The sequence below is a fragment of the Gavialis gangeticus genome, unplaced genomic scaffold (assembly GCF_001723915.1).
Source record: "Gavialis gangeticus isolate Ggan-Ray unplaced genomic scaffold, GavGan_comp1, whole genome shotgun sequence".
Lineage (NCBI taxonomy): Eukaryota > Metazoa > Chordata > Crocodylia > Gavialidae > Gavialis > Gavialis gangeticus.
This window is the reverse complement of record NW_017728992.1, coordinates 98,917,439-98,930,274: the sequence shown is the minus strand read 5'-3', so window position 1 is coordinate 98,930,274 and position 12,836 is coordinate 98,917,439. Positions and strand designations below refer to the sequence as shown.

At 45.4% G+C, this 12,836-nt stretch overlaps 1 protein-coding gene across 2 annotated transcripts in view; it reads left to right on the top strand.

The window, feature by feature from the left end:
• ROCK1 (Rho associated coiled-coil containing protein kinase 1) overlaps positions 1–12,836 on the top strand; it is a 179,040-nt gene that overhangs the window by 50,149 nt on the left and 116,055 nt on the right. For both annotated transcript variants that reach the window (XM_019526045.1, XM_019526036.1), the window contains exon 2: positions 11,138–11,219. In XM_019526045.1, the coding sequence (XP_019381590.1) occupies positions 11,138–11,219 (82 nt within the window). The remainder of the gene's footprint in view (positions 1–11,137; positions 11,220–12,836) is intronic.

Below are 12,836 nucleotides of genomic sequence, written 5' to 3'. Positions count from 1 at the left end.
CCCCCCCCCGCCCTCCTGGGGTGTGCGCAGTGGTGGGAGTTGCCCGCGCCTCCTGGGTGAGCTGTGGATCTGTCCCAGACCCACCCACTCCCTCCCTCCTTCACCTCAGGGGCCTCAGTTTGTGCCCCCTCCACATCCCCTCCCTTTCCCCTCCCCTTCCACCACAACAGACTTACCAGCTGCATGCAGCTGTCCATGCTGCTGGGCTGTGCTCCTCACCACCTATGTGCTGTGCTGTGGCTGCATGTGTATATGGGGCATTTATCAGCCACATCAGGCTGACTTCTGATGCAGTTAATTTTCTTTATATTGGTGTCAGTCCAATATTGGACCTATGTATCGGTGCACCTCTAATTTAAATTCAACCATAAAGTTGCTTTTGATTATTCTTTTCTTTTTTCTTCTTTTTTTAAAATAATAAACATGTCCCTAACGAGCATTCATCCCCTCATGAAGAGGGTAAGGGGTATGCACTTACCATCTCTTTGTAAAGAGTCATCTTGAATGCTGTAGTGATTTGACACTGGTAGGGGATAAAGTCAAGTCCTACCTAAACAGTGAGAAGTTCTAAGACTGTTGTAGAACTAATGTATATCACATTATTTATCTGGGAATGCTACCTAGGAATGTGGAGGCAAATAGTATACTTTTCAGATGACATGAAGTTATTTGGCTTGGAATAAGGAAGACAAAGGACTGTCTCAAAACTAGGATAAACAGCCAACATGATGGCGCACAATTTTTTTTGACAAACACAACATGATGCAGTTGAAGCACTTGTATTACAAAGTTGATAGTAACAAACAAAGAGAAAATCCAGGGGCCAGATCCTAGTTCACTTATCGCAGGGGCAATTATAATAATAATAATGCATTATAAATACATTATAAATAATAATGCAATTATTTTGGGCAGAGGGCCGCTTACTGAGTTTCGGCAAGCCATTGAGGGCTGTATGACAGGCAGCCCAGGGCAGATTAATATTTTCCAAATTTTGTAGGTGCTTCGTGGGCTGGATAGAATGGCCTGGCGAGCTGCATCTGGCCCCAGGGCCGCATTTTGCCCACCCCTGACCTGTTGGATACCCAAGTCATTTTTTTCCTACCTTGCTTGAGTCCCTGAGAAGCAGTGAAGGCTGCTTCTCCTGCACGTTGCTTTTTGTGACTCAGTTTTAAAGTTAAAAAAGTAGGTCTATTAACTTTTTATTTATTTACTTTTTCAGGGCTTTAGGAAGGTAGAATGGTATTGCATTTATATGCCTAAAAGGTACAATAGATCTGAGCTGGAGCATCATTGTAGAGAGCCAGTGAAAACCTTTGTTGAATATGCAGCAGTAATAAAGCAAGCTAGTTATTATGATATGTATAGTTGGGATGGAAGATACTGCACATGCTGTAATACTACTTTATATAAATCAATAGTCTGCTGTCAGTTTTGCTCCTTCCATCTGAAAAAAAAAGAAGTGAGAAATATGAGTAGAAGTGTGGAAAGAGACTGCCCATGTAGAAAGACTAAAAAGTTTGGGACTGCTTTAGTTTACAGAAAAAACTTTAAAAGAAAAAAATAGTATTCACTTATGTAAATTAATTATTGGCATTGGTAGGTGAGTTGGTACATACATGGTATAAGTATAAATAATTTGAAATGTTATAATATTTAGGAATTGACCACTTTGAATGCTCTCTCAAAAAAAATCTATTAGAATTTTATGGTGAGTGTTCTCCAAACCTGTGAAATAAGCCTCTAAATTACAAGTAGTCAATTGGAAAAAAATCAGTGGAATGAGTTACGAGAGAGACTCTTATTTCTGTTTTTTTAGTACAGGAGCTAGAGAACATCAAATGAATTTAATAGTGGAGAGCTGGTGTTTTTATTTACACAATACATAATTGGCTTCACTTGATGTTAGTGATACCCACAGTGTAGTGGGAATATCAGAAAGACAGTGTGTATGGGTAGTGAGTTTCCCTTGAGTGAAGTGGGTTAACAAGCTTTAAGAACTTTATTACTGTTTTATTCCACATTTTCTCACTACAGGTTTTCTTGCACTTCCTCTGAAACATCGGAACCTGTACTAGATGGAGCATGGGTTGATCCTGCAATTCATATATTTGTTTTCCAGAAAACCATGTATTCCATCAATTTAAATCGTGCAGCACCATTTTCTGATTGGTTATCTGGAAGAGTATTGACTCTTAGAGAGAGTGAATGAATGAAAACAGCTGGTTGGTCTGCACGCATTTTATAGTAAAGACCATTTTTTTTCCCCTTCCCCCAAAATGTAAAGAAATGGAGTTCTTCATGGCAGTGAATGTAAAATACTGTAATATATTTTGAGTCTGTTAATTGGTTCTTAGCTGAAAGTCATGCAACAGTTGAAAGCAGAAATGGTGGTAATAAAAACATCTTTCAAAAAGTGCTATCTGCCTACTCAAAGCTGTAAAGGAAAATATCGTAGAAAATTAGGGTTGGAAGGGACTGCAGGAGGTCACATCTAGTCCAAACTCCTGCTCAAAGCAGGATCAGCCCCAACTAGATCATCCCACCCAAGGTTTTATTTACCTGGGTCTTAAAAACCTCCGAGAATGAGATTCCATAACCTCTCTGGGTAACCTGTTCCAGTGTTTACTGCTCTCCTAGTGAGAGAGCTTTTTCCTAATATCTAACCCAAAGGTTATCAACCTTTTTAAATCTAATTGTCCCTGGCAGCCAGATGCTGGGGAGGGGGTTCTGCATGGCCAGATGCTGGGGGCAGAGGGTAGTGCGTGGCCAGATGCCAAGCAGGGGCTGGGGGTGCAGGGAGGCAGGGACAGAGCACTGCTGCCTCCCTGGAGCAGGGCTGGGGTGGGGTGGGGAAGCTCACTGGGCTGGTGTGTGGCTGCAGCAGCCACTGTGTGAGAGCTTCCCTGTGCGACAGAGGGGCCTCGCTGCTCTTATACTGCCCCGGCCCTGATTTTGGGAGATGGCGGCGCTCTGTCCACACCTGCCCATGTGTACCACCTAGGACTGGTCCAAATACCCCCGTGGGTACATGTACCCCTGGTTGCCAACCCGCGCTGTAACCTAAACTTTACTTGTTGCAACTTGAGCCCATTTTTCCTTGTTTTGTCATCTGCCACCACTGGGAGCAGTCTAATTCTGTTCTCTTTGAGATTATCCTTTAGGTACCTGGAGGCTGCTATTAAATCCCCCCTCAGTTTTTCTCTTCTCCGACTAAATAAGCCCAGTACCTCAGCCTCTCCTCAGAAGTCAAGTGCCCCAGCCCCCTAACCGTTTTCATTGCATTGTGCTGGACTCTCTCCAATTAATTTGTCCACCTCCTTTCTGTATTGGAGGTGCCAAAACTGGACACAGTACTCCAGATGTGGCCTCACCAGTGCTGAATAGAAGAGAAGAATTACTTCCTTTGATCTGGTGGCAACACTCCTACTAATGTAGCCCAGTATGCCATTAGTTTTCATAACAAGGGCACATGGTAGTATTCAGAGTAAAGATTAATTCTTGCTTAGCAAACTCAAACTCTGCTAAACTAGTTAACAGTTAATATAGAAGGAAAATTCTAAATTAATAAGCCTGATTGCTTATTTTTTAGGTCAGAATGAACCTAGAGGAGAGTCCTTGCTCTGTAATAGCAACATAATAAGATAACAATATTGGCTGTAGTAACAATACATATTCACAGAAGTTTAGGGCTGGAAAGGATCTTGTGAGATCATAAGGTCCAGCCCACCTGCTCTAGGCAGGAAAAACTGCTGGGGTGAAATACCCCAGCAAGGTGTGTGTCCAGGCTCCTTTTGAAGATCTCCAGGGTAGGTGTCTGCACCACCACCACTGGCAGACTATTCCAGAGTCTGGTCTGAACTGTGGAGAAGTTTTTCCTTGTATCCATATAATATGATATAATATATCAATATGAAATGTGGGAGAGGTCTGATCACTGACAGAGCAGTGGGGAGGAAGTGGATTTAAACCACCAGCCAAATGTTCTTGAGATGACTGGTTCTGTGGACACGGGGAGACCAGTGAATGTGGTGTCCCTTGATTTTTAGCAAGGCTTTTGATACAGTCCACAATGTTCTCACAGGCAAGCTAAGGAAGTACAGACTAGATGAATGGGCTGTAAGGTGGATAGAAAACTGGCTGGAGCATCAGGCTCAGGGTGCAATATTTGATTTGGATTTGACCCAAATTGGGGACAGTGATTTGATTAATTGATTTGGATCACTCTCCCCAATTCAATTTGACTGAATCTGAATTCAAGGAATCAGCAATTCAGCCACAGGTACAGCTTTAAATGTTTTTTCTACGTACCTTGAGGGACCAGACACAGCTTGTGAACGGTGCAATGGTGGGGTGGATGGATCATCCCACAGGAGCATGTGGGGGCCCCCCCTGCATGCTTGCTGGCAAACCTGGAAGTGGACCAGAAGTACTTCTGGTCCAGTTCTGGATCTGCCTTGGAGTGCACTGAGGGGCCCCCTGGCTTGGTGATTGGCATGGTGGGACCCCGGGTGCCCCCCAGACCTAGAAGGCACCAGTCGCCAGACTGTGGAGGTTGGGTGGGGGGGGCACCTGCATGCTCCCTGGTGGACTCAGGAGTGGACTGTAAGTGCTTCTGGTCCACTTCTGGGTCTGCTGCTGACCACGCTGGGAGACACCCCCCTCCCCCCACATGCTTCTGTGGGATGCTTCATCTGCCCCAGCCTCTCTGCATTCAGGATGAATACCATTCATCCTGGTACCTTGAGGTATGTAGAAAAAACATTTAAAGCTGTGTCTATGTCCAAATCGTTGAATCTTTCTGAATCTCTCCAAATCGGTTCAGAGGGTTCCAATTCGATTCGGAGAGATTAGAGGGTTTCGTGATTCGATTTGGATTCGTCCACTGAATCGGGCCAAATCTCCGCCAAATCAAATCAGCGACCGAAGCTTTGCACAACCCTAGTAGTAATCAATGGCTTGATGTCTAGTTGGCAGCCAGTATCAAGTGGAGTGCCCCAGGGGTCAGTCCTGGGGCTGATATTGCTCCTGTAAGATCAATATATATTTTTCAGATGTACCAAATGTCATTCAGTTGAAGAAAGTCTTAATTCTTTCTAAGTAGAGTCAAATAGAACAAATTTCAAAATATTTGTTGATTGATTTCTGGTAAGTTATATTAATTCTTATTTTAAGAAAGCATATCGCTAGTTCTACCGGGTGTGATGAAGTCTGAGTGACAAAGCAGTACTCTTTGAATTAGAAGCCACAGCAAACAGTTATATGGCTAATCTTATTTCTCACCTTGCACATAAAAGGGACAACACGTAAAGCTTGGTAGATCTACAGTTTGACCTCACTCTCTGTTTTTATCTTGCATTGTGTCACTGCAGATTAAGTGAGTTGCGAACCACCTGCATACTAATTAATGGTCCAGATTCTGTTGTATCAGAACAGAAAGACACCAATTGATGGAATTGCTCAGGAGAGACTTACTTGGGACCAATTTATACTAATAAATGCGGTGATATGCTGATGCTCAGGTTTTCTTACCCGTTACAAGTTTTCTTACTCATGTTGCTCATGGAAAAATTGCTTAAATCTGCTCTGATTTCAGGAAAAATATCATGACAAATTCTTTCCTACTATTATTGCCAAACTAAATTGAAGCTGAATGACCATTACCAGGAGCCATACATTCCTTAACTGATATGGCAGTTTTTATGTAGGAGGTACGGGCTGCAGAGATTTTTTTAGGAAGATACTTATTTACTTTAGAGAGAAGTTACAGGTAGTTAACCATGTTAGTTTGAAGTCAGACAGAAGGCATGGCAAGATTTCATCCTAGAGCCCTTCTAACACATCCAGGTAAAGGGGCAATGGGATCTTAAGTGTGATCCATGCAGTCATGCCTTTCTGCTGTGCCACATGCGCATGGCAGGAGGTGAGATTGTGGGATCTAGCATCAGATCCTATCGCACCTTATTGCCCATACAGGGGAGCTTGGGATCACCATCCTGGGCTTCCCCTGCACTGGCAAATATCAAGCTCCTGCAGCTGAGTGCAGCAACTGGTGGGACCCTTGGTCCCGGCAGTATCCCATAGCTTCTGGGACCGAGTCCTGCAGCTAGTGGGACTCTTGGACCTGGCTGTGTGTGAAGCACAGTTGCTCAACCGAGGCAGCTGTGGGACTCCTAGCCCTGGCTGTGTGGATGCAGCCTGTGACTGGGAGTCTCATCAGCTGACCAGGCTCCTGGCCACAGGGGAAGACCCTGCTAATCATGCAAGTTTAAAGCTGGATGGAAACGAGCTATAATTTTATTACATGTTTTCTTACTTTATAGCTTGATGGTGTAGTTAATTTTCATGTGTAACTGGTCTAAACTAATCATGCCATTAAATGGTTAATTGCATAATACATGTAACATGTAGAGGCTGATTGACTGGTTCAGAGCGGCGGAAGCTTTTGTAGGTAATTTCTGTGTTTTCTCTAAAGACAAGTTAAATATCGACTTGAAAAATTGGAGGTAAAGAATGCTGAAGGGAGTGAACCCTGTTTTGAAGCAATTCATGGAAGAGGAAACACTGAAGCCCATGCTCCACTTCTTACCTCCCATCATTTTTTCTCATGCAGAATGATTACTACTCTATAGCACACTTCTTACCCCAATCTCCATACACACAGTTTTAATCAGTTTTCCAAAAGGTGTAACATTTTCACTGTTGGTGCTTTCCTTTTTGTTCCTTTTTGGTGCATCTGTTTGTTATTGCCAGATTTCAAGTATCCTCATTCCATTCGTGAACAGTATGCAGTTATCAAGCTGTGCGGATTTTGAATTGGTTGGTCTGAACAAGCTTTGTGAAAATACAACGCAGTGATGTACCTTAACCTCGCTTAATAAATACTTTAAATATTTTTATGAATCTAGAAATGAGAGTTCTTCATATTGGAGAAATCTTTAAAAAATAAAATGTAGTTTAAAAGGCTATATAGTTTCATAGTAGCTAGGGTCAGGAGGGACCTGAACAGATCATCTAGCCTGCCCCCCTGCCACAGGCAGGAATGAATGCTGGGTTCACAAGACCCCAGACAGGTGATCATCCAACCTCCTCTTGAATTTGCCTAAGGTAGGGGTGAGGACCACTTCCCTGGGAAGTGTGTTCCAGATTGTGGCCCCCCTAACTGTAAAAAAAAAAAAAAAAAAAAAAAAAAAAAAAAATTCCTTCTGATCTCCAGCCTAAATCTATTCTCCATCAACTTATTACCATTGTTCCTCGCCACCCCAGGTGCATCTTTTGGATGCATGACGAGGTGTGGCTGGCCCTGCTGGCTGTGGTCTGGCATTGGCGGCTCATGTTCATCTTGGAGTCGATAATAATTCCAAGATCCCGTTCCACCTCTGTGCTTTCAAGAGGGGAACTCCCCAGCCTGTATGTATGCTGTGGATTCCTTCTCCCAAGGTGCAGCACCCTGCATTTGTCTATGATGAACCCCATCCTATTCTCATCTGCCCACTTTTATAGTCTGTCTAAATCTATTTGCAGCCTCTCTCTCCCTTCAAGTGTGTCCACCTCACCCCACATCTTAGTGTCATCAGCAGACTTGGAGAGCGTGCTTTCCACCCCCTCATCCAAGTCACTGATGAAGATATTAAACAGTGCGGGCCCGAGGACCAAGCCCTGGGGTAGCCCACTGCTCACATCTCGCCAGGTTGAGTACAACCCGTCCACCACTACTCCCTGGGTGTGCCCCATCAGCTAATTTTTTACCCATCCAACTGTGCAGGCATCAATGCCACAGTCGCTTAATTTATTGATGAGGATGGGGTGAGACACAGTGTCAAAGGCCTTCTTAAAGTCTAGAAAGACTATGTCCACAGCGACACCATCATCCAAGGATTTAGTCACCTGGTCATAAAAGGCAACCAGGTTGGTTAGGCAGGACCTGCCTTTGATGAACCCACGCTGATTGCCCCTGAGCATGATCTCCCCTGCTGGCCCCTCACAGATGTGGTCCTTGATGATTCTCTCCAAGATCTTCCTGAGCACTGAGGTGAGACTTACAGGCCTATAGTTACCTAGGTCCTCCCTCCTTCCTGTTTTAAAAAATTGGAACCACATTAGCCAGTTTTCAATCCCCTGGCACCTGGCCAGATGACCATGAATGCTCATACAGCTGAGCCAAGGGCTCCATGATGACCTCTGCCAGCTCCCTCAACACCCTCGGGTGGAGGGCATCTGGACCTGCAGATTTAAAAATGTCTAGCCCTTCCAGAAGGTCCCTTACTACATCTACGCTGACTGAAGGCCTGACAGAGCTACCCCGAGATTGTCCCTACCTCTGGTAGGTGGGATGTCCCAATCCCTGCTCAAGAAAACAGAGGCAAAGAAACTGTTAAAAATACCAGCTTTCTTGTGTGGCATAGCCACAAGATTACTGTTTGCATCTTGCAGGGGCCCTAGATTGCCTGGTGCCCTCTTCTTGCTCCCAATGTACTTGAAAAAGGCCTTTTTGTTGTCCTTAATCCTGGACGCTAGCCTGAGTTCCATCTCTGCCTTGGCCTTCCTAATAGCCCTCCTACACTCATGGGCTGAGGAGGAGAGCTCCTCCCTTCCACTAGTTGTACGCCCCCCTTTTAGTCCTCAGGCATTGCTGAATGCCTTTGCTGAGACGAGGGGGTTTCTGAGCACTCTTACCCCCCCCTTGCTTCTCTCAGGGACTGTTATCCTTTGGGCCTGGAGGATCGCCCCACTAAGGTACGACCATCCCTCATGGACTCCAATCTTCTCTGTCTTCTGGGCCCTCAGTGGCTCCCCCACTAGTCTCCTAAGCTCATTGAAGTTGGCCCTTCTGAAGTCAAGGGCATTAGCCTTGGTGTAAGCCCTTGACACCCTGCATTGGATAGTGAAATCCAGCTTAAAACAAAAAGAAAAAAGCACAAAAATTGGGGTTATTTTGTCTGTTTTTTTGCGGTTGTCATTTAAAATGCATTTTAATTTTTGTTAAATGAATTAGAAATTCAAGAAATTAAGACTTTTGGCAACTAAAGTTTATCAGTCTTAGTCTTTTACAAACACAAACTCTTCCCACTACCTGCCCTGTGCCCCTCCTTTTTTGAGGTAGCTGAGGCAGAAATGGCTTCCTCTTTGTGCACTTCAGGAAAGGGAAGCTGGATTCTGAGGGACTTTTTCTTAGCAAAGCATGTTTAAATCTAAATTACTTGGCTTGCCACTTTTGTTTGCTTGTTTTGTTTTAATTTTATTTTAATTTAACTTATGGACTTATGGTAGTCAAAAGTAGCTTGACATTATTTTCTTTCAGTTTTAGTTTTCCTTTACTGATGACTTGTTTTATCTAGGACAGTAGTCTTTTTAGATTCAGGGCATGCCTCCACAACCCTTTAATTTGTTAGCAGCCTGGTTGAGAAACGGTATTTGTACTGGCTTTAGCTTACCTTGGAGGTTCTCAAGTGAAGGGGTGTTACCATCACCACAGGCAGGTGGAAGTGCCATGTGTGCATCGTGCACAGCCCCAGACGCCTCTGTTTCTGGGAAGAACGTGGGGGAGGGGAGGGTCAGACTAGGAAAGACTGTGGCAGGATTGGGGTGCTTCTGCCTGCTTTAGGTTTATCAGATAACCCTAATGCAGGTAGGAGTGCACACTCATGCTGCAGCTCCTCCTGAACTGGCTGTGCATGAGGCTCATGGGGCAGTTCCACGTAGTTGTGGTGGCACCTGTGCTGTGGTGTCACCGAAAGGGTCTTGTGCAGGGATGAACAATTCTTTGGACTGGAGGACCACTTAAGGAGTTTTGGTGAGCTGTTGGGGGCCGGGTCAGCACTGCCTCCCCTTGCCTCCTGGCCTGCAGTAGTTCACCACAAATCTGTAAGTGGCCCTGCTGTGGGCTTTGGCCCCACCCCTGTGCTGTCACCACCTAGTGATCCCAGCCCCAGGGTCTCCATGAAAACTGGCCCAGGACCCTTGCTTGGGGCAGTGTGTGTTTGGCTGGGCAGATAAGATGGGGCTGCAGGGAGGCAGGGAGCAGCACATGGGAGCGGGATGAGCCCACAGGCCCAGGTCTGGGATCACAGGGTGCTGACTGCATGAGGCTGGGGCCTGGAGCAGAGCCATGATTTGCTCCTGGCATGCCCTTCCCTGCAGAAATGGTGCCTGTTGAGGGGATTTGTGGGTAATGGATTGTGGCTGTACCCTGGGTCCCAGTCCCACTTGCCTTTCCCACTCCCAGGTACTGCTCCCTGCCCACCTGCAGCCTCATCCTATCTGCCTGGCTGAGTATGCCCTGGCCATGGGGGTCCTGGGCCAGTCTCCATGGAGACTCTGCCTGCTCCAGTGCCTTTGGTGGGTGCAGGGAGGAGGGGCAGGGATGCCTGGGCAATGGGGTCGGGTCTGATGGCAGTGGTAACACTAGCAGCAGCAGTCCAGCCACTGCACCACCCTAGCCCCATTGCTACATGCCCAGGGGTGGCAGGACTGGCCAATTGCACTATGGCTTGTCCTTCCCCCCCCCGGCCTGGGTGTGGCTGAAGGATCCACTGCAGGCTGGATAAAAATCCTTTGGTAGACTGGATCTAGCTCATAGGCAATATTTTGCTCACCCCTGATCTTGTGGCACCCTGATTTGAGAACCACAGGTATAGAGGAATGCTACTCTATGATCTGAGAAACAGATTCATTCTATGCTCATATTTGTTTTCTATGTATATAATAATATAGTGTATGAGTGAATTATATAGAAAATCAGCTTTTACTTGGTATAGCTGTGATCTCATTTTGAAGGGTATTTTTAAAAAAAATAAACCTCTGTACATTTTATTATATTTATTACAAAAGGCATAAACAGAAGGTCTGATATAGAAATAAAGATATAGCAAAGATTCTGTAAATGCTTTCTTCTGGTATAACATACATACATCATATGCAGTGTTTTAGGATTGTATTGTTCAAGGAAGGGGCTAAATTTTGGCTGCATCTTAAAATATTCTTTTGAATTTATCTCCAATTGTTAATGGCCCTATAAAATGAATTTTATTCCATTAATATGGAAATTTGTCATGGGTAATTGTGTTTATCTTAAAATGTAGCTGTTTTTCAAAAAGATGTGTTATTACATTTTTGTTTGTATTTTTCTTTTGTTTAGGATGGATTAGATGCCTTGGTATATGATTTGGATTTTCCTGCCTTAAGAAAAAACAAAAATATTGACAACTTCTTAAACAGATGTAAGTACTTGATATTTCTACAAACTTATAAATATGAACAGAGCTCTTAATAAAACAGGACCCAGTTTTGTTAAGTAGGTAGTGATTTGGGGTCCCTCAAGTGATTGGGTGCTGTTTAATACTTCAAAAAGTGCTTGAATTTCCCTTTTTCCCCCCTAATTTCCTCCTTCCCCAGTTCTTGTGAGTGCTGAAGTTTCTCATCCTTCATTCCCTGCCCTTCTGGCAGTAGTGGGGCAGCCTTTGCCACTTCATAGCTGGAGGAGCTGCAAGAGACTTAAACAATTCCTTTCCTTCCTCTTCTTTCCACACCCAGAAATTGAGCATACTGCATGTCCAGAAGGAAGGAATTGTGTTCTGGTCTACAGACTGGAATTTGAAATATTAACAATAGTATTTATTAAATGCTGTTATAACATGACTGAGGTCCCAGGGGTGGCTGTGATGCCCCCTGGTGGCCACGCAGTTCACGCTGTGCTCTGCCTATCTGGGTATTCTCCCTTTTCTCCTGCCTGGCATGCCTTAATTGGAATAATTTCATTACTGAAAAGGAGGCTGCCCTGAGTCCTACAGTGAGCCCTCTTCGGTTATGAATCCACTGGGTCCCTCTTGGACCCCACTGGTCAGAATCTAGCTGCTGTTGCTAAGTGGGTCCTCCTGGCCTGTTTGTGCCCCCAAGGTACCTGATGCCTTAGGGGCTATTTGTGACCTCCAGTTACTCCTATAGTCACACCTATCTGTCTCAGATGTCACTCCAGATTCATGCACCAGCTCATATGGGCTTCAGCCCTCATAGCTTTATCCTGCTAGTTACGCCTTTCTGTAGATTGCCAGTCTAGGCCCACTTCCTCTGGCCTGGCTTCTGATTCTTAGCCTTGTCCAACCCTTGGCTCACTTAGCTTGGGCCCTTGGCCTCTGGCCCTTTTCTCTCTTTTCTGGGCTTCTGCCCCTTTTGGGCTCTGACTCTTCGCCTTCTTAGCCTCAGGCTACCTCTGCTGCCTGTGAAGTTTTAAGTCTTGGCCCTTTTGGCCTTTTCCTGCCTGTTGTGAGCCCTAGCCCTCTGGTCCTTGACCTTGAACCAGGCTGCTTGCCTCTTCAGCCCTTACTCTTGTTCTGACTCTGGCCTAGGTTGCCTAATGCTGAGTGCCCTACCAGGCACCCCTCCATGGCCTCCAGATCTTCCCTGTATCCATAACCTGGTCGTCTGGTATAAACTTAAATGGAAGCATATACACACTGGCTGTAACCAAACTCTAAGCCCACTGGCTATATAACAGACCTCACTGACTTGGGCCAGAGCTCTTCGTAAGCCCTAGTTCCTTACTTGCTGCTCCCAGGTATAACAGGATCCTGGTCAGATGCAGTTACAGCCCTCTACCTGAAGAGCTCTTTCCCCTGCAGCTTGCTGGGCCAGACTGACTGCTTTGGTTTGGGCCCTGGGCTTATATGTCTCTCAAGCCCTGCCCACTCCTGGTCGGGTGGCTTGCTGGCCCTTCAAAGTTGTCTCTATTTAATCTTCTGGGTTGTTGGTCTAGCTCAGGGGCAGGCAATTATTTGGGCCCATGGGCCACAGGCAGCTCTGGGGAGCTGCTACAGGTCGGTCAGCAGCCTCCCCCCCCC